This window comes from Scyliorhinus canicula, chromosome 10 (assembly GCF_902713615.1).
Source record: "Scyliorhinus canicula chromosome 10, sScyCan1.1, whole genome shotgun sequence".
NCBI classification, from domain to species: Eukaryota; Metazoa; Chordata; class Chondrichthyes; order Carcharhiniformes; family Scyliorhinidae; genus Scyliorhinus; species Scyliorhinus canicula.
Window position 1 is genome coordinate 96,576,969 of NC_052155.1, and position 25,810 is coordinate 96,602,778.

Consider the following 25,810-nt stretch of genomic DNA (forward strand, 5'->3'; position numbering starts at 1 on the left):
TAAAATATAAACAAAATAAACGGATAAGGATCTTTGATGCAGTGGGATGACTTCCAGTCAATGTCTTTCTGAAGTTCAGCCTTTGGTTTTGGTACTTCCTTCCAATCTCAAGATGATTTTCTCAGGCAACATTGTCGATATTCTCTGCAGACTCAATATAATTTCAGGTGTACAGCAAAGGATGTGCCAGGCACTCGCTGCTTTCAGAACAATACAGCAGTTCTTTCAGTCATCAGGCTTCTCCTCCTCCAATCATGAAATCTGGGAAACCAGTGCCCTGCCAAGCAGGTTGTTGCAACCCGCGTCCCCTGCTTAAAGGCACATCCCGATTATAGGTCCATGATAAAAAAATTTAAATAAATGTGAACTAGGGAAATAAACAGGGTGGATGCTTGCACTATGTAGTGCCAAGAGCTGGTGGTGTGAGTGATTGATCACTTTATTAAAGACGTGGTGTTGTTTCTCTCCTCTTCACCTTGGGAATGCTGTGACTGGGCAATTGAAAGTTATTGGGTGTCTGAAAGCAGAAACTCTGAAGGGGAAAGTTGAATTGAGGGATGAAGGATTGGGGTAGCAGACACCAGGCAGTTCTTCACAGCAGTGTTGGATGACATGGACTCTGCTGCAACAAGTCTCCTGATGCTGATAGCATCTTGTCTGTATGGCTCAGGAGATGATAGCATCCTTGTCTCTGCCATTCTGCTCTGCTGCCTTGAACTTTGTGCAACCTTGTCCTTCAAAGATGATGGCAAAATATCTGTGGTGTAGCACAGTGTTTGAGTAAAGCTGAATACATGCACATTGCAATGAGAGATGGGTGGGAGGCTAACATCATTGGAATGCATATAAGGATAAGATGGGGTTTCTGAATGTTAGATGCAAGTCCTGCTGCAAAAAGATTGATGGGGCTGGAGTACATTGGATAGTATGATTGGCTGGAAGCGCCATGGGTAGGGGATGTCATGTGCAGTCTCATTCACTGACCGTTGCCATTCACTTGAGATCAGTGGACTTATGGCACTGCAGCCAGGTCTATGTGTCCAAACCCCTCTCCCTGGCCATCTGCTCCTAATTGCTTCTGAGAGCAGACTTGAGAATCTCCTAGTAGAAATGTATTGTCTTTTCTCCTGTCTAGCTCTACTACTTAAGGCCTCCAGCACCAATGTTCTGACCCTGAAGCCCTTCCTCTGTTCTGATATTCCATTTTCCATGTTTGACATTGCAGTAGCAATTTCCTGTAATTCAGTGCAGCCTTTCTTTGAGGGGCAGGCTGCCTTTAAAAACAGAAGGCCGGCTGCACCACATACCAACAACACAATGCTACTAGGTTCCCTGCTGAGCACAGGGCCACTTGGCACTACATTACCTCTGTGACAATCTGGTGGCAGCACCAGATTGGTGTGCTGCTCATCTTTACTGGAACCAGTACAGGCAAGTCGCAAATCATTAGCCCTCCGGTCTGATAAAGCCCTATTCAATTTTAGCTGACTGCCTAATTCTTGATTCACAAGCAATTGGAAAAATTACAATTAAAAGTTTTGGGTAGTGCTTGACTTTGTAAAACATTCACAGTATTAATTATAGTTGACTAATATACTAAAATGTTGTACTCGAATCAACTGTGGAAGTGTGTGGGAAGAAATGAAATAATTTGACTGTCGGGTATTAGTTATTTATACCTCAGTGGAAGGCAGGTTGAATGCATTCAAGACATACAACCAAAATTGCATGAAAAATAAATATCCAGGAGTAAAGGGCAAAGAGAAATGAAAATTAATATAGCTTCAAATGTTGAGCACAGCAGCATGAAATCCTTTCACTGCCATGGCAAAGAGGCAGGGAAGAGCAGAGAGTAGATGGGAAAAACCTATCTAGGCCCCTAATTTCTATGCCTCTTCCCCTCCGCAACCTCTGTTCAAAGGAAAACAACCCCAGTCTATTCAATCTTTTATAGCTAAAATTCACTCTGCTTACCTGTGTTTACATCTCTGTAAATCTCTTCCATACTCTCTTGTCTTTCCTATAATATGGTGAATGGTAAACAAATATTTCCTTACCAATAATTAGGAGAACATTTTAACTATATCTGTGCAAGAATAAACTAATAAACAGAACTTAATATAGAACATAGAACAGTACAGCACAGAACAGGCCCTTTGGCCCTCAATGTTGTGCCGAGCAATGATCACCCTACTCAAACCCACGTATCCACCCTATACCCGTAACCCAACAACCCCCCTCTTAACCTTACTTTTAAGGACACTACGGGCAATTTAGCATGGCCAATCTACTTAACATTAATATGATTTTAATTGGACAGGATCCTCCATTTGACACTCATTAGATTTCCTTGTGACAGTGCCATCCCATGTAAGATGGTCCAAATAGCCTTTGATAAAGTTCTTTAGGAAAGACTGTTACTGAGCTGAAGTAGGTAAAATTTCAACGTAAAACCTGGATGAAGATGAGGAAAGAAAACGAGAAGGTGGTGGAGGCAATGAATGTTTTTAAAACTGAGAATGATGGATTCTTGTTGAGGTAAGGGAAGCAAAGGTTATTGGGGTAGATGGGAATGTAAAATTCAAAGCGCGAACCGATCAGCCATGATCTTATTGAATGGTGGAGCATGCTCAAAGGCCGAATCGTCCATTTTGCTCTTGTTCGTATCTTTGTGTAAGAAGCAAGTTCTGAGGCTCCTTCTTTATGTCAAAGGAAAGATTTGCACAACTGCGCTCCATAATCTTAAAAGGAACAACACTAAAACAATCCGACAGGTAATTCACCATGGTCCCATCAGCTTTGAAGTGAATATTGAGTATTCAATTTTGAGTTTGGCAGGATATTGGTGTAACGGTGATGAAAGGAGTTCGCCCCACGACCCAAAAGATGTGCAGGTAGGTGGCTTGGCCACACTAAATTGACCCTTTGATTGCAAAAAATGAATTGGATACTCAAAATTATTTTTTTTTAAAACAGTGTTAAGAGGAAAGTTTGATTGATGTCACAAAAAAAACAGCACAAATGGACACTGACATGTGGGTAGGTAATGGAGGGGGAAACCTTGCCCTCATTCAAGAGTCGGGTGATATAATGGGGGAGTAAGATAATGTAATGGGGAGAATGAAAATCTTTCATTTGAATGAATGAGCTCAATTGGTTTGATCTCCTTCCTATCTATCATCTATTTATGTTGTTACTACAGAGAAGTAAATTGTATATTGAAATTGCAACTCAAAATGGTTTGGAGCTTGTAATTTCTTGATCAGAGATAAATCATATATTTTTATTAACAGCTTTCCTCTTGAAATTTGTGTTCTATTTTAGGTTACTACAAAAATTCTACAAAAGTAGCTGTGAAAACTTTGAAACCAGGCACCATGTCCATAGAAGCCTTCCTTGAAGAGGCCAATCTCATGAAGAGACTTTTACATGACCGCTTAGTACGGCTCTACGCAGTGGTAACGAAAGGAGATCCAATTTACATTATTGCTGAATTTATGGCCAATGGTGAGTATGAATATTGGAATTAGATACTTTGTTTTTAAGCAGAGCTGATGAGTTGACATCAACTCAATGATCCCAAATGCACATAATAACCTGGGTTGCATAATTGTCCAGCTTTAGAAACTTGGCTGGGTCGGAGAATCCCCGGAGGGGCGTAAGAATCGCGTCCCGCCATCGGCTTGCCGATTCTCAGGCGCCCCCGGGATTCCCGCTGCGCCAGTCGGGGGGCTGTTAAAAGCGGCCCACCTTCGATTCTCTGGGCCAAGTGGCAGCTGAGTGTTACTCCGGTCCCACACGGTAGGACCTGGAAGGTGTCTCTGGGGGGGCGGTGGGGGATCCGACCCCTGGGTGGGGGGCCTCCAACCCGGGGGGGGGGGGGGGCGGAGATCCAACCCCGGGGTGGGGGGGCCTCCAACCCGGGGTGGGGGGCCTCCAACCCCGGGGTGGGGGGCCTCCACGGTGGCCTGGCCCGGTTCCGTAGGGGCCTATGTTCCTCCAGGCCGGGCCCCCGTGAGCTCCGCCATATTGCCTGGGGGCCGGCGCGGAGAAGGAAACCCCGGCCATAGCGCACATGTGCGAACTCGCGCCGGCTGGAGTTGCGTGGACCAATCCGGCGCCAACCTAGCCCCCTAGGAAGGGGAGCATTCCCCATTACGGGGGACCGTTGGCGCCAGAGTGGTTGGTGCCGCTTTTCACGTGGCGTGGGGACATAGCCCCATTATTGGAGAATCCCGCCCATGTTTACTGCGTTACAATCCTAGTAGGTTTGGTGAATCTGACACTGCTTGCATTTTGGAATCTAGGATTGAAACTTTATACCCATTTTATCCTCCATTCATCTTCAACTTTTATATTGCCCAAAATGGGACTTTTTTTTGTCATAGCTTTTTGTCTTGTGCTCATGAGGACAATTCACAAGAATATCACTACAGGTATCGGGGAAACAAATTTATCCTGTATGAAAACAGTATACTAATTGGTTGGCAGTTGGCTCTGGTTGGTAGAGATGTTGCCATTGAGAATGCACAAGGGAATGTTTATCACTATTTTGTTTAGAAACTGTCACAATGTGTGTACTTGTTCTGTCTGCAAAGAACAGGGCACTGTGTATTAATGCAAACAGCTTCCAGTACACATGCGCCACACTGTCAGCCCAAGTGACTATCTTGGTTGTCAGCATAATATTTAGCATGCTGAGGATTATTTAGCAAAAGTTGTCCAATTGTGAATCACATTGAATATTGGACACAGTTTTGAGTTTTGCAAGCACAGATGGTATGGGGTATGGTTTGTACCTTGCCCATTGCAAACACTGGAAACAGTATACCACTGTTTTGACACGATTGGCCAATCTTTGGGATGTCAAGGGCAATAAGGCAAACACTGAACAAACTCTTGCTAGTCTGAGGGCAGAAATTGGAATAACCCAAATGCCTAAATTATAAATCCTAGAAGGGATATAATCACGTGCTACTGTATACACTGCCGTCAATGTTGCCGGATTCAATAATTCGGGGGATTCCTACAGAGTTTGACCTCTCAGAAATAACTATTATTTCAGAATTCACTACTTTTAAAACATCAAAGTTTACAGATATCATTAAAATTATTGTTGGGATTTAAAGAACGAGTCTTTTTACGCTTAAATACTTGATTATTCTTCATTTATCTAAGTTTCTTTTTATAAACACAGGTAGTTTACTAGATTTCCTGAAGACAGATGAAGGGAGGAGACTTATATTACCAAAAATGATTGATTTCTCAGCACAGGTAAGTTAATCTACAGATCTGTTCTAACATTTCCATACAGTAAATTTAAAATGGTTTCCCACCATAACACGGGTGCGATTTTATAGCCACCCGGTGGCCGAAAGGCATTGCACCACGGCGGAGTGTGGCTGGTAGAAGCCGGGAGACCCCACTCCTGGGATCTATCCGACTCTCAACTCCACATGAGATCTAACATGATCTCTCGAGGTTACGATGTAAATACCGGCCTTTGTGGGCAGGGTCACTTTTTTAGCAAATATACATCCGAGCGAGACGGCTAGTCTCACTTTAATATGCAGATTCCTGAGGTACCCATGGAATATATCTCCTTCGCTTTGGAGACTTTGGACGAGAGCCATTCAGTTCTAGTCTCCACAAACTGGGACCGGACAGAGCAGCACATGTGGGGGTCTCCCAGGGGATCGGATGCCCCTAGGTGCATGCCCTTTGGGCCGTGTGGCATCCTGGCACTTCTGCCCTGGCAGTGCCATCTGTGTGCTAGCCTGGTACTGGCAAGGTGCCAGGTTGGCACTGCCAAGGTCACGTCAGAGGCCTCGGAGATCGGGGTGCCATTTTAAAATTAGGCCCCTTATCCTGCGCAAGTGGCGTTTTGAAGCCTTGTATCTTTCGGTTGGCTCTGCGAGTACTGGGAAACACGTGGTTAAATGCGCTTGCTGGAGGAGAAAGAGGCAGATGTTCTGGCCTTTGCTTTCCTGGTAGCCAGGATACTATTAGCTTGGAGAGACTCAAAGCCCCCGAAGTCGGAGACTTGGCTATCTGACATGACTAGCTTTCTCTGGAGAAAATCTAGTTCGCCTTGAGAGGGTCACTGTTAGGGATCACCTGGAGGTGGCAACCGTTCGTCAACTCTTTTTTAGGAAATGAATCGTCAGCGGGGGGGTAGTTTAGATTAGAGTACGGGCTCCGTGTGGCGCGCTGGGCCTGGCCTGTCTCCAACCTCACATCCATATAATGTGGAGCGTGGTCGGAGATAACGATCGCGGAGTAGTCTGTTCCCGTGATCCCTGGGAGCATCGATTTCCCCACTGCAAAGAAGTCGATACGGGTCTATACCTTGTGCACCTGCAAAAAGAACGAGAATTCCTTTTCTCCCGGGTGCAGGAACCTCCATGTGTCCACCGCCCCCATCTGTTCCATGAAGGCACCTAGCTCCCTAGCCATGCCAGGTGTTTTCCCCGTTCTGGGGATTGATCGGTCGGTCAGTGGGTCGCCCTCCATAATCAGTTGGTGTGTGTCAAGGTTGGGGATTTCCGCCGTGGTCTTCTTTATGAATTCTGTATCGTCCCAGTTGGGAGCGTACACATTTACCAGTACGACAGGTGCCCTTTCCAGGACACCACTGACAATGACTCTTCCCCCTGGGTCCGTAGCTGTCTTGATTCCCATAAACCTCGCCCTTTTAATAATTTAATATTGCTAACCCCCAAGCCCTCCTCCTATAGCATGAGTAGTATGTCTGTCCCACCCAGCCGTTCCTTACACGCAGTCGATCTTTCTCCCTCAGGTGTGTCTCTCGTTGGTAGATTATGTCTGCTTTTAGGTTTCTTAGGTGGACGAACGCTCTGGATCTTTTCACTGGGCCGTTGAGTCCCCTTACATTCTAGGTAACAATACTGGTGGGGGGGGTTTCTGACCCCCCGGTCCTGCGGGATCACCCATACTTACCTAGTGGACATGCCCCTGCACTCCGAGGTTTCCCTTTGCTAGAAGGCCAACCAAAATGTCCAGGGTCACCGCTCTCACCATGGGGTGGGCCCCAGCGCTCAGGGGTTTCCCTTTGCCCAGGGGCACCCAATGCAGCCACCAGCTGTGTGTACGCCACACGGGTGCGCCCCTGCACTCCGGGGTCACCCTCCGCCCTGATGCCCTCTCGAGTGGCTGTTTGCGGCGCCCTCTTGGTTCCTCGCCCTGCTCCATGCCCACCAAGGCCTATGTCTGTACTGCTTCACTATCTCACCCTTCTCTTAGCTTCTTTTTTATTCTGCGTTCTCCCCCAGATTCCTCTACCCCCCTCCCTAGCCCCTGTCCCTTTGAACCCCCCCAGGTGTTCTTTCCCCCCCTTCTGCCCCCATCCCCTCCTTGTGCCAGGCACTCCCCCTCCCCTGAGAGGGGCGCTCCTTTATTCCTGCCCTCCCGTGCTGGCCCTCCTCACTAGTACGGTGGCCCTCCTCCCAGTATTTGCTCTGTTTAACCTTTCTCCTATTGGGCCTTGTCTCGCCCTCCTGTTTGCTTTCCTCACCCTCATTTCCCTCTCTCCACTCGCCCCCCTCCCCATTGCATTGAGAGAAGAGACGAGCTCTGAAACAAGACAGCACACTCCCGCACAAGGCATAACACATATGTGCACAGTTCATGAGTCCATTGTCCTTGTTTGCGGTCTGTCCTCCGCTCTTTGTTCTGGTTTTCCCTTCCTTTTCCATGCCCATGTCTTTAATTGCGGTTGCGTGTGCTCCTCCCCCAGCTTGTTTGCTCTAATAAACTCATCAGCTGCCGTTGGGGTGTTAAAATACAGCTCTTTCCCCTCAGATGTTACCCAGAGTTTGGCCGGGAATAACACCCCAAATTTTACCTTGCTTTTGTGCAGTGCTGATTTCGCCTTGTTCAATTCAGCCCTTTTTTTGGCCAGGTCCGCCCCAATGTCCTGCTGCACCCTTATGATCTTCTCTTCCCACGTGCTCTGTTTCGTTTTCCGGGTCCACTTTATGATTCTCTCCCGGTCTTGGAACCGGTGCAGCTTCGCAATAATTGCTCTGGGCTGATCCCCGGCTTTGGGCTTGGGTCGGAGAGACCTGTGCGCCCTGTCTATTTCTGGTGGGTTTGGGAATACCTCCTCTCCCACTAGCTTGCATCCTTTGGGTGATGTAGCCTGTTGGGTCTCTGCCCTCTATCCCCACTGGCAGACCCACTATTTTAATGTTCTGCCATCTGGACCTATTTTCCTGGTCCTCCACTTTCCCTCTTAGGCTCCCCTGGGCCGTTACTAACCTTTTGACCTCGGCTTCTGGGGTTATCAACCTGTCGCTCTGGTCCGAGGCGGCCCTTTCCAACTCCAGAAGTGTTTTTTTTCTGCGTCTTCACTTCCCTTTCCAGGCCTTTGATGGTCTGCTGCATTTTGTGTGTCGTCTCCTTCATCATTGCTTAGAGCTCCGACCAGAGCGCCTCCTTTATGCTGGTCGCTGCGTCCTGCTCCTGCTCTGTCCACCATCGTTTTCGCTTTCAGCCTCGCCTGTACCTCCGTCTCGTCTTGTGGGGCCGCCTGCCTGCACGTCTGTTGCTCATGCGCCTTACCCTCGCTGCTGCTGCTGCTGCTGCTGCTTGCGTCTCGCTGTCCCGTCACTTGGTGTTTTTCTTTCCTCCAGCCATCTGTCTGTCTCTTTCTTTCCCCACTGCTGTTCCTTACCCTGGGGTTGCTCTCACTCTTTTCTTCCCCCCCCCCCCCCCCCCCCCCCAAAAAAATCACTAAATAACCATAATTTGAACATCTAAATATCATGCTCTGGATTCTTTAGGAAAATGCAGCATTTTTCTAAAATTCCATGGGGTTGTTTCATTTGGAGAGCAACAGAAAACTAAAGCAACATTTGCACATCACTCTGGGTGTGTTGCTGTAATAACAGCAGAAGAACCCCTGTGGAACTTCAGGGCTTTTCTATTCTGTTACTTGTTAAGTTGCTCATAACTTAAACTGATGCTAACTTCCCAAAACCAATGGTCTATACCACCCAGGACAAAGGCAGTAGTACACATGACCACCATCAGCTCCAGGTCCTACATCATCCTGATTTGGACAGTTGCATTATAGTCATTCCTTTCTTGCTTTGGGGTCAGTATTGTGGGAGTACCTTCACCAAATGAACTACAACAAAACTAACAATCAACATAACGACTACCCAGAGGATTTTTTTTTTTTACATGTAGTTTCTGGAATTCTTTATTTTTAGAAAGATTTGTGGTAATTTCTGCAGAAACCTAATTTTTAGTTTCATTAGTTCAAACACACCAAATTGGAAAAAAAAAATGTAACACTAGTCATATTTCCCGCAAGTGCATCAAAAATGGGAACTGAGAAAATGAACACTTGCTGATCTAAATATTACTGGAGCATAATGTACATGTTTTGAAAACAGATGTGTTTTACCTATTTGTTGGTACCTATTCAACATACAAGCAGCGTTGAAAGTGACTGAAGCTAGACTACACTTGTAGCTGGGGAATCTGGGTCATTGAACTCTTTCCTCTCCTTCACCATACCCCCATATAGGGTTTGTGTCAATAAGCTTCCTTACTTCATAGGATCTGTGATTACTACATTTAACCTTCAGTTTGAATTTAAATAGATTTCTGGCCTTTTAATAAAAAGTATGTATAATTTATTTCAATGTTGTTTTGAATTTAGCACCTTTTCTAAATGCCTTTCCAAAATTATGTACACTGTATTTTAGGTATGCTTGGTAAATTACTGGGTAAAAGTCAATGATGCATAGGTACAGCTGCCTCTGTTGGCTTGGTTCCAACCATCTGGGCTTATTGCATGACTAGATAGCATTCTGACATTAACAAGAAAACCGACATTGGAATCTTGTGGAGGCGAGAGGGTCTCGACTGGCAGCCACAGAGATGGCTAGATCCACCACTGCACCTCCTCCCTACCCCCCCCCCCCCCCCCCCCCCCCCTCATTGCCTCTTTTCTAGAATTGGGGGTGGGGGGAAAAGGAGGATGAGAAAGAGGTGTTGCCCACCTAATTTGATAACCTGCTGGGATTAAGTGAAAAACCCAAGATATTTTATATGAATATGGGGGCAGCAGAGGGGGGGGGGGGGGGGGAGGAGAGGAGGGAGGTTGCGTGTATAATGAGTGTTGAAGGTAAAGTGATAGCTTACAATTGACTGAGCTCATTGTACTTTTCATATCTTTAACATAACACTATTTAAGTTAAAAGGTAGATGCTAAGGTTGGGTTTGGGCCTACCCCCAGTAGTGAGTTTCCTGCGACAAGCCATTGGCTTCCAGTGGGATCTTCAGGCCCCGCCAAAGTCAAGGGGCTTTAGCACACCTGGCTGCTGGGGAACCCACCGCGGAGGTGGGGGGGGGGGGGGGGGGGTCAGCTTCAGCAGGATTGGAAGACCCCGCCGGTGAGGAGGGCTGCCTTAAGCGTTCTGTGATTGTGGTTCAGAAAAATTATTTTGTTTTCAACAGTGAACGTTCAGGCTTCATTCTTTGAATAAATACCCAGGTTTCCAGATTCTTTAAAAAAAACCCTAAAACATGTCATTGGTCTCAACTGAAATCATAACACAATTATGACAATGCCCTGATCAGCTGCCACTGTTCCCCTGAACTGAGTATTTGGATGATGTGATATCAAGAATTTGAAGGACAGTGCAAGCACTGTAGAATTATACCCCAGCTTCATTAAGTACCTTCAGGAGTTGAATGGAGGAAGTCAGCAAACGTACCAAAGTTTGGCAAACAATTTAATGATTTTATCTGTTTCTATATAAATGAGAAAGAAGGGTTGTTTTAACAGTTTTTTGTTATTAGGTGACAGTGCAGGCAAATGTTGCAATAATTTTGACTAATTTAATATTCATTTTGCTGCCACACGGCGCCAAGGACCTGGGTTCGATCCCGGGTAACTATACGTGTGAAGATTGCACGTTCTCCCCGTGTCTGCGTGGGTCTCGACCCCACAAACCAAAAGATGTGCAGGGTCGATTGATTGGCCATGCTAAATTGCCCCTTATGTGAGGGACAAAAAGAGTTGTGTACTCTAAATTTATTTTTAAAACATACTATTCGTTTTAATTTTATCCTTTTTGTTTAAATGGATAACTGCACTCATCATACCGGCCACATCTTGCCACAATTGGAGCAGGGCACAGTAGGTGGATGCGGGGAAAGGCCCCCCTCGGGCTTCCCAACAGCTATTGCGTCTAGCGAGATCTAACCAGATAAGAAGCCACATAACCGTGCTGACACTGGATCTCCCAGGCCATTGGGTCAGGGCAGGAGGCATCCTGGCTCTCCCCTGGCACCTGGGCACCTTAGCACTGCCAAGGTGACCAGGTGGTGCTGCAGGAGCACTGCCATGGGCCACTGCTTGAGGGGGCCATGCCCATGAAAGGGGGTATGGAGGAGGTGAAGGGTGGATATGAAGGGGCCTCCAGAACATTGGGGGGGTGGGGGGTGGTAAAGGGGGGTGGGAAGGCCTGAAAACAGGAGTCCCTCAGCGACCCATAGCGGGTGTCCTCACTTGGGGGGTGTAGTGAGTGACATTGCCCATGGGGGTGGGGGGTTACATTGCCTGTGTGCGGGGGACCCTCAAGCTCACGGGGCACCTTTTCAAAATGGTGGCCCGATCTCTGAGGAGCTGATCTGACCAGTGAGTCAACTCCCCAGTAATGGAAAATATTCTTAGTGTGGCCTGGATTGGGGAGAAACTCACCAGGGCCCAAAAACGTGACATGTGTTTAGGTAGTGGTGGGAAACTCGCCAACAGAGCTGAGGAGAAACTCCCAGCCAAACCCGTCTGAAATCACACCAGAAACCTTTCTGTTAGATCACACCCTGTTGTTACATTTGATTCACCAGTATTGCAATTCCAGATGTATAATTGAATTTAAATTCCACCAGGTTCAAATCCATGTGATTTGAACCCATGTCCCCAGTTAGTCTGGGCCTTTGGATTACTAGTCCAGTGACATACCACAATACCACTACCTCATCCCCACACCTGGTTTACCACCACACGACAAAAATTCATGACCAAAACTACGTTCTAATCTGTGCCCCTTAGATTTCTGGGGAAACAATTGGGTGAATGTGTTTTCATCCTTATTCAGAAAGGGGATACTGCAGTAATTGCAGAGCAAAATGGAATCCTGTGCATTGAAAAAAAAAAACATTGTGTAGCATTCTAATCCTGCTTAATAAAGGTAGTTTGCAATAACTCCCCCATAGTGTGTCTCACTAATAATGTAGCTGACGTAGATAAACCGATGCATGGAATATTCCCCCCCCCCCCCCCCCCCCCCCCCCCCCACCCACATTATACAGAGCAGCATTTTGTTTCTATACATTCACCTACTCCACAAAAATAACTCTTCAATGGCTGTTGTCACTTTAGTGATAAATGGACTCGTTCTTCGGTTATCTCTAACACTCGCATTTTTCTCATAGGTTTAGACCATAGAACATTACAGCGCAGCCCTCGATGTTGCGCCGACCTGAGAAACCACTCTGAAGCCCATCTACACTATTCCCTTATCGTCCATATGCCTATCCAATGACCATTTAGTGTTGGCGAGTCCACTATTGTTACAGGCAGGGCATTCCACACTCTTACTATTCTCTGAGTAAAGAAACTACCTCTGACATCTGTCCTATATCTATCTCCCCTCAATTTAAAGCTATGTCCCCTCGTGCCAGACATCACCATCAGAGGAAAAAGGCTCTCACTGTCACCCTATCTAATCCTCTGATCATCTTGTATGCCTCAATTAAGTCACCTCTTAACCTTCTTCTCTCTAACAAAAACAGCTTCAAGTTCCTCAGCCTTCCCTCATAAGATCTTCCCTCCATACCAGGCAACATTCTGGTAAATCTCCTCTGCATCCTTTCCAATGCTTCCACATCCTTCCTATAATGCGGCGACCAGAATTGCATGCAATACTCCAAATGTGGCCGCACCAGAGTTTTGTACAGCTGCAACATGACCTCGTGGCTCTGAAACTCAATCCCTCTACCAATAAAAGCTAACACACTGTACGCCTTCTTAACAACCCTATCAACCTGGGTGGCAACTTTCAGGGATCTATGTACATGGACACCGAGATCTCTCTGCTCATCCACACTACAAAGAATCTTTACATTAGCCCTGTCTTCCTGTTATTCCTTCCAAACTGAATCACCTCACACTTTTCTGCATTAAACTCCATTTGCCACCTCTCAGCCCAGCGCTGCAGCTTATCTATGTCCCTCTGTAACTTGTAACATCCTTCCGCACTGTCCACAACTCCACCGACTTTAGTGTAATCTGCTAATTTACTCACCCATGCTTCTATGCCCTCCTCCAGGTCATTTATAAAAATGACAAACAGCTGTGGCCCCAAAACAGATCCTTGTGGTACACCACTAGTAACTGGACTCCAGTCTAAACATTTCCCATCAACCACCACCCTTTGTCTTCTTCCAACCAGCCAATTTCTGATCCAAACTGCTAAATCACCCTGAATCCCATGCCTCTGTATTTTCTGCAATAGTCTACCGTGGGGAACCTTATCAAACGCTTTACTGAAATCCATATACACCACATCAACTGCTTTACCTTCACCCACCTGTTTGGTCACCTTCTCAAAGAACTCAATAAGTTTTGTGAGGCACGACCTATTCTTCACAAAACCGCGTTGACTATCTCTAATCAAATTATTCCTTTCCAGATGATTATACATCCTATCTCTTATAAACCTTTCCAAGACTTTGCCCACAACAGAATTAAGGCTCACTGGTCTATAGTTACCGGGGTTGCCTCTACTCCCCTTCTTGAACAAGGGGACAACATTTACTATCCTCCAGTCTTCTGGCACTATTCCTGTAGACAAAGATGACAAAGATCTAAGCCAAAGGCTCAGAAATCTCCTCCCTAGCTTTCCAGAGAATCCTAGGATAAATCCCATCCGGCCCAGGGGACTTATCTATTTACACACTTTCCAGAATTGCTAACGCCGCCTCCTTATGAACCTCAAGACCTTCTAGTCTAGTAGCCTGAATCTCAGTATTTTCCTCGACAACATTGTCCTTTTCCTGTGTGAATACTGATGAAAAATATTCATTTAGCACCTCTCCTATCTCCTCGGACTCCACGCACAACTTCCCACTACTGTCCTTGACTGGCCCTACTCCTACCCTAGTCATTCTTTTATTCCTGACATATCTATAGAAAGCTTTAGGGTTATCCTTGATCCTACCTGCCAAAGACTTCTCATGTCCCCTCCTGGCTCTTCTTGGCTCTCTCTTTAGGTCCTTCCTAGCTAACTTGTAACTCTCGAACGCCCCAACTGAACCTTCACGTCTCATCTTTACACAAGCCTCCTTCTTCCTCTTGACAAGTGTTTCAACTGCTTTAGTAAACCACGGTTCCCTCGCTCGACCACGTCCTCCCTGCCTGACAGGTACATACTTATCAAGGACACGCAGTAGCTGTTCCTTGAACAGGCTCCACATTTCCATTGTGCCTATCGCCTGTAGTTTTCCTCTGCATCCCATGCATCCTATGTCTTGCCTCATCGCATCATAATTGCCTTTCCCCCAGATATAACTCTTGCCCTGCGGTATATACCTATCCCTTTCCATCACTAAAGTAAACATAATCGAATTGTCGTCACTATCACCAAAGTGCTCACCTACCTCCAAATCTAACATCTGTTCTGGTTCATTACCCAGTACCAAATCCAATATGGCCTCGCCTCTCATTGGGCCTATCTACATACTGTGTCAGGAAACCCTCCTGCACACATTGGACAAAAACGGACCTATCTAAAGTACTCAAACTATAGCGTTTCCAGTCAATATTTGGAAAGTTAAAGTCCCCCATAACAACTACCCTGTTGCTTTCGCTCCTATCCAGATCATCTTTGCAATCCTTTCCTCTACATCTCTGGAACTTTTCGGAGGCCTATAGAAAACCCCTAACAGGGTGACCTCTCCTTTCCTGTTTCTAACCTCAGCCCATACTACCAGTAGACGAGTCCACATCAAACTTCCTTTCTGCCACCGTAATACTGTCCTTGACTAACAATGCCACCCATCCCCCTCTTTTACCACCTTCCCTGAGCTTACTGAAATATCTAAACCCTGGCACCTGCAACAACCATTCCTGTCCCTGCTCTAGCCATGTCACCGAAATGGCCACAACATCGAAGTCCCAGGTACCAACCCATGCCGCAGGTTCACCCACCTTATTCCGGATGCTCCTGGCATTGAAGAAGACACACTTTAAACCACCTTCCTGCCTGCCAGTACACTCCTGCAACTTTGAAACCTTACTCATGACCTCACTACTCTCAACCTCCTGTATACTGGAGCTACAATTCAGGTTCCCAATTCTCTGCTGAACTAGTTTAAACCCTCCCAAAGAGCAGTAGCAAATTTCCCCCCAGGATATTGGTACCCCTCTGGTCCAGGTGTAGACCATCCCGTTTGTAGAGGTCCCACCTACCCCAGAATGAGCCCAATTATCCAGGAATCTGAAACCTTCCCTCCTGCACCATCCCTGTAGCCACGTGTTCAACTGCTCTCTCTCCCTATTCCTCGTCTCACTAGCACGTGGCACGGGTAACAACCCAGAGATAATAACTCTGTTTGTCCTAGATCTAAGTTTCCACCCTAGCTCCCTGAATTCCTGCCTTACACACCTATCCCTTTTCCTACCTATGTGGACCACGACTTGGGGCTGCTCCCCCTCCCACTTAAGGATCCCGAAAACATGATCCGAGACATCACGGACCCTGGCACCTGGGAGGCAACACACCAACCGCGAGTCTCTCTCGTTCCCACAGAATCTCCTATCTATCTATATTTGTACAAAAGAATTATGCTCGTGTCATCAGAAGTTCCCATTTTGGATTTAACTGGCTCAGCATAATTTATTTTTATATGTACAGATTTACGAAAAGGATGCTGGTCATCAACTTTTGAATCTTCCCCAAGGCTACATTCAGTTATCTTGTGACTGGGAAGTATTGTGACTGGGAAGTATTGTGACTGGGAAGTATTGTGACTGGGAAGTATTGTGGCTTGTTATCCTAGTCCTTGCGCATTTACAGTAAGTTTGTGAATGAGTACTCTGTATTAGAAAAGACACTGACCAGAAGTTTGCAACGCCCTAAACCCACAAAAGATTCCACGGGTGGCCATCCAGCCACCTGACCTATCTGTAATTTTATGTCGAGCAAGTGAGGCCTAGGGTGGCCCACCCATCCTTTCCCTAATTGAGGCCTTTAAGTAGTCAGTAATGGTTCACTTAATGGACACTTTCCAACTTGGCTCAATTTTGTGGCTGGTGGGAGGATTTTGGGGCAAGGGAAGACTGGCGTGTCACTCTGCGCAGGCCTCTGGTGAGAAGTGGGGTGCCTCCCTTGAGGGTTCCCAATCCACATCGGGCTCCCTTCCCGAATACCTACCCCTGGCGGGTGCTCCCTCTAGTTTACCCTCTTCCCCTCCCCCAATCCTGGGCTTTATGTTCTCTCCTTGCTGTAAGACACCCAGCATGTTCCTGGACTCTGGGACGTAGAAACTGGGGACTACTTGTGGTAGTCCTGACCGCCTGCTGCACTGGCTGCTGGGACTACTGTGCGGAGCAGCCGAGCATTCAGATTGTCTGGTACCTCTCTGAGGCAGGACCCCTGCCCGATGGGTGGGTTGAAATCTTGTTTCAAGTCAATGAGCGTTCAGTGGCTATGGGACTGCCATGATTTTCCGGGTGACAGATTGGGAGATCTCTCCTCACCATCTTAAAAATCTTGCCCATATATATATTCTCAGGGCGGCAGAGAATTGGTTTTTTCTTTGTTCTAGCTACCAGTCACATTTTTGAAAGGAATAGGGAGAGGCTTATTTTCACAATTGAGAGGACACTGTTATTGTATCTAAAATAGGATGCAAACCCTCGAGTGCAAAATGTGTTTGATGCTGAAGCTGTTTGCGTTGATTAAGTGGTGATCCAGACCTCGTGTTTTTCTTTGCATGTTGTTGATTTCCAGAACTGCTACAGCACTGTTTGCAACAAAGTTTCCTGTACCTGTATTTAAAGATGAATAAAAAAAAATTTTTAATCCTCAAAAGGTCTGGCAATATTTCAGGGCGAGGAACAAAGTTTATTTTCCATTGGTTGGATTTCCCCTGCTGGCTTCTGAACGTCACTCTGGGCATCCACAGTTCAGCCTGACACTGTGGAGAAACAGTCAATCATTCTGACTTACCCTAGACTAGTCCATTAATGTTCCAAGAGGCTGGTGCACCCTCCAATTGAGGATACTTCAGTTGGGTTTGAACCTGGAGGGCAAATCCGATGTCTTCCTCTTTGAAAAGTGGAGCAGGATGCATTGGAAATTGAGCGAGGGAGAAGACGCTTCAAAACGGAGGGCCCTTTCTCCACAACTTACACTCAAAAAATTGCTTTTTCAGCATTATGGTGCTCTCCTGGGCAGCTGACATTGGCTTGTGCTGCACACGGGGGCCTTTGGGCCTGCCTGGACTACTGGCTCCCCCCTGCCACTCACCAGGTGGCCTCCCCAGGCAGCTAAACTGCCCTCTGCCATCTGGAATATCCCAGATAGCCACTTTAAGTTGATCTTGTGTGGACTGTAATTTACTTGGATCAGCTACTCGTCACTATCTGGGAACTGGTACATAGGCCAGCATGCTATTTTTAACCCTTGTCTATCTCAAACAAAAGATTAGTCTAGACTCTATGGGAACTGAAAATAGCAACAGAATCGACACCAGCAGCTGCTGTCTGAAATAATGAGAACCCTACTTATGATCTGAAGTCTTTGAGCACAAAGTTGAGACAGGAACGCTGTAAAGTGAAAGCTGATTATCTGAATAGGACTCTCTAAGAGGCATGTCCCACAGAGATCAGAGTTGAAATCAATCAGTCATACCTGCTCTCACAAAAGGTACAAAATATACACTGCTATATAGGAGTATGCGAATAGCCCACGACTGCAAACGAATCCACAAAGGGAACCTGACGAGTCTGGAGGAGGAAGTTTAAAATTTTTAAAAAGACCTGCAGAGATGGGGCATACTCCCACTCTCACTATAGGGAGAGTGCAAACAATCCTGTTCAGATCCCTCCTGATCCACATCCCCAAGGCCTGCCTTCAATACAGTAGACAAATTAATCATGGGAGTTGTGTGTGTGTTGAAGGGGGGGGGGGGGGGGAGGGGGGGTGAACCTGAGGATCCAAGAAAGGTTGTACAAAGGAAAAGAAGTATAAGAACCTACAGTTCTACCACTGGGTGGCCACAGCAGAGTGAGGGGTGGGTGGAGGAACTGGGGGTAGAATGGGTGAGGATGGAGGAGAGTTCTGCATAGGGATATCCCTCCTTCATCACGACCGCACTTCCATCCCCCGACCAAACACAGGCCAGTGGTAGTAGCCACTCTCCGAACGTGGTGTCAAATGAGATAACACTTTGGTCTAACAGAAATGTCCACTATGGCCCCCACCTGTAACAACCACTGGTTCACGCCCAGAATAATGAACGTCACCTTACAAAAGTGGAGACGAGACTAGGCGATACTGACGATTAGCGACTTTTACGACGGCAGATTAGCGACCCTGAGGAACTCGTGGAGAGGTTCCATACACCGAAAGGGAACAAAAATGAGGTACGTACAGGTCAAGAACCTGTTCCATAGGGAAATGACGACATACCCACAGACACCAGGACACGTGCTAGTTGAGGAACTGTTGGATGCGGACGAGCTAGGGAAAGGGAACTGTGGGGACCTGTTCGGACGACTATTGGAAGAGTAAGCTTTCCCCCCCCCCCCCCCCCCCCCCCCGGATGAAACGAGTTTAATATGGGAGGAAGAGCTGGGCACAGGGGTGGGGGGCGAGGGGGTGGAGACTATGGATCGAAGCATTAAACAGGGCGAACTTCACCTCCACAGGCGCTGGGTTGAGCCCAATGCAACAAAAGATTGTGCACAGACCACACCTAACCAGAACGCGAATGTACGGGTTCTTCTCTGAGGTGAAGGCAAGTGCGAATAGGCCAGGGAGACCCAGCCAACCAAAACCATGTGTTCTGGGCCAGCATTGAAATTTTGTAGAACTACCAAGATCATGCAGGGCCATTAAGCACAATACTACAATGGAATAGTAAAATCTGGGCAGAAGTACAGAAAATTTAATTCAGTACAGATCTATTCAATGTGTTAGACATGGGAATTTTAAAAATGCACATGTGACATATTTACTCTGACTGAGTAAAGTAGAATTTCATAAAGAGGGAAACAAAGCAGTTGGACCTGCATCATCTAGGTAGTTTACAAAATTTCAGTGCTGGTCATCCCTACTTCCCCAACTCAGATGGGACCTCGAATAGGGTCGAACACTAGGGACAGCGAGATAGAAGATGCACAGCAGTAGTAGGGGTTAGGGGCAGACAATTACACTTGGGCAGACCCAGTCTCCATTGTAAGTAGGTGCTGGATGTCTGCTGAATGGGACAGGTGGGTTCCAGCAATGTGCCCACATTGGCAGGAGTACTTAACTGACCTCTAGAATTTGTTAACTTTCTATGGTGCCAGTATGGCCCTATGGCTCCATTCTTGGTTCAGTTCTTCTATGGGATTTGCACTGGGGATTGTATTTTAATCAATTTCCAGAAATTACATAATATCCAAATGGTTTTATTTGCGATTTGTAATATTTGATGCTGCAACATGCAAGAGACAATCTAATTCCTAAAATACATTTCATTCTATTGTAGATTGCAGAGGGAATGGCGTTTATTGAAAGAAAAAATTACATCCATCGAGATCTTCGAGCAGCTAATGTTTTGGTATCGGCTAACCTGATGTGTAAAATTGCTGATTTTGGCCTTGCTCGAATAATTGAAGATAATGAGTACACAGCCAAAGAAGGTACATTTAAACAGTCTAAGCGGAATTAGAATTTTACAAAAGTTAATTCCACAAAGCAGAGATGAACTTATGGTTGATGATCAATGGAGAATAATTCAAGCAAGGTGTTTACTTCCTTGGTTGTAAAACAAAACTGAAAGATAGCTGATCTTTTACTGCTCCTTCAGGAATTTGAGGGTGAATTTTCCTTCTCCATCTGTCCTGTTTGACAGAAATGGCATTGACAATGTTCATACTTTCCCAGGGTTTAATGAGGCTAAAGCTTGCTTTACACTTTTCCTGGCTCAGTGAATCTTAAAAGCAGAGAGGAGATTTATTTTTCAGTTCATGTCCAATCCCCCTGAGCTGCTGTAACTTTCCTGTAATCATGCTTCCAGACTCTTTCCAGTTGATTTTAAATGTAGTCTTTTTCAAGCAAGTGTCGTCGGATTTATTATCTAACGATCCAGAAAATTAGTGATATCTTTTCATGCCTGATGTTAGAATAAAAGAACCTTTATCAAATAAGCAACATTTTGTGGTAATGTCAGTTGATAGCAAAACTGTTACGAATTTAGTTTTGGATTAGTAGACATTGTATGAGAAAAATCTTTGTCTTTCCAATTACTCCATCATCCCACGCACCCTGGTAACTCTAGAGTGGTTAGGTATTTGGTGAAAAACTAGTAGCAGTCCTGGGGCAGCTTATTGGCCAGGGTTTAGAGAACCCCAAAGTGTATCATGGAGTTCACCTGACCCACAACTTTTACTAGATTGTGGTATGGGGAGCACACGGCCCACTCTACAGGTGTGGTACAGCAGAAATGGAAAAGTATTTTTTAAAGCAAAACAATGTTTATTCTATGAACTCGAGTTAACCTTTTTAAAACATACAGTGAACATCTTAGCAACCATTAATTCAAATACTTTAAAAAAAAAATTTAACTGAAGCACATCAGGTTAAAGTCACCACTGAGAGCAGTTATTAGTTTTAAATCACCAAAGGATCGATTTACATTCTTTAGATTACAGAGAGAGAGATTAATACCCCTTCTGGCTGTGACTGCAGCTACCCAGCTCTGAAAACGAAACTAAAACACACCCTGCAGCAAACAGCCTAAAACAAAAGTAATAAGCTGACAGACAGCCCAGCTCCACCCACATTCTGACATCACTGATAAACACCCATTTCTTAAAGGTACATTTCTTAAACACCCATTTCTTAAAGGTACTCTCACGTGACAGGCAGCACGGTGGCACAGTGGGTTAGCCCTGCTGCCTCACGGCGCCAAGGTCCCAGGTTTGATCCCAGCTCTGGGTCAGTGCCTGTGTGGAGTTTGCACATTCTTCCCTTGTTTGTGTGGGTTTAGCCCCAAAGATGTGCAGGCTGATTGGCCACGCTAAATTGCCCCTTAATTGGAAAAAATGAAATGGTACTCGAAATTTTTTTAAAAACTAGTAGCAGTCCATATCAGCACATTTGTGATGCATGACAATCATGACTTGTTTTGTTGGATAACTGTTGAAAGTGCCTGCGTGGATTGAAAATTAACAAACTTACTTCAACCTGAATTATCACTTGCATTGTGAGACACTAAACATGATATTTGTGCATCTCTGCTGTTAAATGTAATATAACATATTTTACACAAAATCTCTCTCCGTTTTAATGGAAAGCATGGTATACAATAACATTGAACTGTGTGAGATTGTAAGGTTGGAAATGCACAAACTCCTAGTTTATAATCACTTTGTGATCATGAGGCCTACATCTTTTGTTCTGAACTAGTCTGAAATACTTTAATTATAGCTGAGATGCTGTTCCTGATGCGATAATTGAAGCTGCCCAATTACTAAAACGCTGATTCACATTTGGGACAACAGTTTGAATATAATTTACAAAATTGTGGTTGCATCTAGGTTTAGAAAATGCTGGTGAAAGCATTCATGACATGTTGAAAAATTTAGTATCAATGTGGTATCAGTTTCTCTTGGACAGCAGTACTAGCTCAAACATGTACCCTGTACACAGTAGTTCCTATACGGAATGATTTTCACATTAATGTGATTAATTTTTATGTGATTTTCACATATCGAAGAGAGAAAATTATCAATGGCAGGGAGATTTATCCCCTTTTCAAGCAGTTGTCTCTGATAGCAATAATGACCATAATCCAGAACCACCTTGCCGTGAAGGATTATCATGGAGCCTTGAAAGAATTGGTTAGAGTTATGGTATTATAAGTTGCGACAACATATCAGCAGAAAATTTTCGTTTCAATTTAATTTTCAGACCTTGCTTGATTCCAACACCGTCTTTTGACTCCTTTTGACTCCATTCTACAGATACATTTTCTGTTTCTTGTTAATATCAATCTCTTGTTTCTTGGTTTATTTTCCTGAGCAGTTTATAGGGGGAAGGGAAGATGAGAAGTCATGTTATATTTACACAGAGCTGTTTAATATTATCCTTGTACAATGTCAGATTTCAGGTTACCTATTTCTCACATAAGAGACAGTTGAGTTCCAAAAAGCAAACAGAATTTAAAAGATAATTAAAGTATATTTTATGTTTTAGGGGCTAAGTTTCCAATTAAATGGACAGCACCTGAAGCTATAAGCTACGGATCTTTCACAATTAAGTCAGACGTTTGGTCCTTTGGGATACTCCTGTATGAAATAGTCACATACGGAAAGATTCCATATCCAGGTAAGAAAACCCACATCAAGCAGTTGCTGGCCACTGGTATAATATTACAGCACGCTTTCTTTGCTCTGCATCACTACCTCCAGCAGTGATATTTGACTTGGCTTTAAATATTTTTGTTCAAAGGATCCTTCGCCTTCCATTTTCTCCACTCCCCTCAACTCTTGCTGCAAGATGACAGAACTCTGGTACATTGTCCTAGTCTTTTACCCAGCCACTTGGGCAGGGTCAGTCTACAGTGGAGGATGTCACAGAAACTTATCATATTTTTATCCAACATTCACAAATGCACTCTGCTACAACAGGGATCTGTTAATAGCAATCATCTGCATTTTATCCTTGCTACTGAGGCCAATTGCAATACTCTAGATAATTCACCTGAGGAAGGAGCTGCGCTCTAAAAGCTCGTGTCTGAAACAAACCTGTTGGACTTTAACCTGGTGTTGTAAGACTTCTTACTGTGCCCACCCCAGTCCAATGCCGGCATCTCCACATCCTAGATAATTCTACACTGGGGATCAAACTAGCAGTACATCAGGTGGCATCTGTGACAAGAAAAGAAAATGGTTATTTTTAATAAAGTGCCCTCTACTTTGTCCCTATAATATGCCCCAATTTCATAGCAATCCCATTTAATGAGAGTGACATTTTAAATCCTACATCACAACAGCTACCCTGTGACCAGGCGGGATTGCTAGAATGGATTCTGAAATGGATGCTGTTTGTGTTTTTGTTTTGGTGGAGCAATGACCGCTTACACCATGAGAGAATAATGTTGATTTAAATATTTGCTTTGCAGATGAAGATTATTGAAGAAAATGTTTTTCTCTCTCTCTCCTATTTAGGGATGTCTAACACTGAGGTAGTAAGTGCCATTGGGCGAGGTTACCGCATGCCACGCCCTGAAGAATGTCCAATAGAGCTGTATGATGTCATGAAGGATTGTTGGAAGAATAAAGCTGAAGATCGGCCAACCTTCGAATATCTCAAAGGGCTGCTTGAGGACTTTTACACAGCAACAGAAGGTCAATACCAACAACAACCCTAGAGGAATTTTAAATAAACTGGTACAGACTGTTAAATTGTGTGAAAGTCTTCCATTTGATTGCCACCAGATGTATCTAACATAATTCCAATTAAAGAGGCCACTAACTGAATCTTAATTAGAACATTCAATGATACCGAGTGACCAGTATCACACCAATCACATGGGAAATATTGTGGAGGTTGTTTGTTCGTGGAGCTTGTTTGTTCAGGTGTCTAAGGATAGAAATAAAAGTTAGATAAAACTGTTCTGCTCTTTTCACAAAATAAAAAAGAGTAGAATATATTAATAGTAGTGGGTCATTTTTTTTTTAAAAGCAAGGCTGGTCAGATGGAAGCTTTTGTCCTGAACATAGCCCTCATGCCCACAGGTGCTTAATGATGCAGTTAAAATGACCTGTGGTAGGGGTGGCGCAGTGGTTAGCACTGCTGCCTTGAGGCACCAAGGACCCGGGTTTGATCCCGGCCCCGGGTCACTGTCCATGTAGAGTTTGCGCATTCTCCCAGTGTCTGCGTAGGTCCCACCCCCACAACCCAAAGATGTGCAGGGTAGGTGGATTGGTCAAGGTAAATTGCCCCTTCATTGGGAAAAAAAGAATTGGGAACTCTAAATTTAAAACAAAAATTACCTGTGGTGGTGTCTGAGTTGAGCCGAGATCGACAAGTGATATACAAAGTTAGACCTGCCTGAAGACACTGGCAGTGGAAGATTATTTAAATTCGTAGCTGCACAAGTAGTTAGTTCAGCCATCTGGAGTACAAATATTGATCATAGAGCACATTTAGGAAATTAACAGTTTAAGCAAAATACTGGAAGATTTTGTATATAAGAACCAGAACAACAATTAATCTATCATTAGCAGGTTCACTTAGTTTAAGTCATATTTTTACTATTATATTTTGGTGTTTTCTGTTTGGAGTTAATTTGACTGATCAAAGTCAAATGCAGTTTTTAATTTCACAGGGCTGCACTTGAGATTATATTCCACAACACCATTCATATAAACTGCAAATCAGGGCCTTGATCCTTAGCTAACCAGGCATCTGAATAGTGTGTACTGTAGACTAATTTACACTTGATTCATTTTTAATCCTTGTAACAACACTTCATTACTTTAAAAACACTTCAGTATCACTTTTACTGAAGATGCTGATTTTCACATTTACTACTCAAATCTAATTTGACAGCTTTGAAGAAATGGTATGACTTTTTTACTGTGTGAATTTGCAAAATGCAGAAAATTGTACATGTAGATAGAGAACACAATTTATAAACGTTTTGCATAAACATTGCACTGACTATAGCACAAAGGGTTAAAATGTTAATGCATCACATCCTTTGTTTTAAGATAGTTTATGTTAATCATTTCATCTGTCTGTTGGGATTGGTTAACAATTTCACCGTATATCAAAATATATACCTATTCCAATTTTTTCAAAAAAGCTATCCAGTGGTGTGGCTCCAGAATTTAAACTCCATTGGTGTGGTGAATATTCCATAATAAATATTATGGCTTGAATGCCGAAAAATTGTTTATGCAGTTTTCAACAGAAGTGATTAACTTTTATGTAACCAGGAAATGTTCATTCTTCCTCTCTTGCTGTGTAAATGATATTTTATTCCATGTATTTTGTAAAATAAAATTTTACCATCTATTTTAATGGAAGTGTTAACAGATGCGTACCCTATTTTTGTAAAAATGTGCAATAATTTTTTATTTCTATTTTCATTTGTCAAAAGCAATATACAGTAAATTATGTAACATGAACATTAATCTAGAATAAAGGCATTTATTACATGAGTATTTACAACATAATTCCCTGGGAAACTACAATTTTCAGTTGTTCTTTACCATCTAACAATGGCAACTCAAATTTGGACAGGCTGCAGTAGGCAGTTTCCACTTTTCAAAAAAAGGACTAAAGGCTCAAAAGTAATAAAGTTGTCATTGTTTATTCCTGAAGTGAATCCCAATAAGCTGACCCAGTGACAAACAACTCCAATCGGACCGAGAATCAGTGATTGCCAATCAATAACTACATCTCCACCATGAAGCAGAAGGGAAGGGAGAAATGACTAATATACTAAGTGATTTCAAAGAGTGCTTCTTGTGTTGCTTGTTCTC

At 44.4% G+C, this 25,810-nt stretch overlaps 1 protein-coding gene across 2 annotated transcripts in view; it reads left to right on the forward strand.

The window, feature by feature from the left end:
* Positions 1–25,486, forward strand: part of lyn (LYN proto-oncogene, Src family tyrosine kinase) — a 147,350-nt gene extending 121,864 nt beyond the window's left edge. For both annotated transcript variants that reach the window (XM_038809384.1, XM_038809383.1), the window contains exons 9-13: positions 3,325–3,507; positions 5,198–5,274; positions 19,801–19,954; positions 22,512–22,643; positions 23,486–25,486. In XM_038809384.1, the coding sequence (XP_038665312.1) occupies positions 3,325–3,507; positions 5,198–5,274; positions 19,801–19,954; positions 22,512–22,643; positions 23,486–23,688 (749 nt within the window). In that variant the 3' untranslated portion in view covers positions 23,689–25,486. The remainder of the gene's footprint in view (positions 1–3,324; positions 3,508–5,197; positions 5,275–19,800; positions 19,955–22,511; positions 22,644–23,485) is intronic.
* The last annotated feature ends 324 nt before the right edge of the window (positions 25,487–25,810 follow it).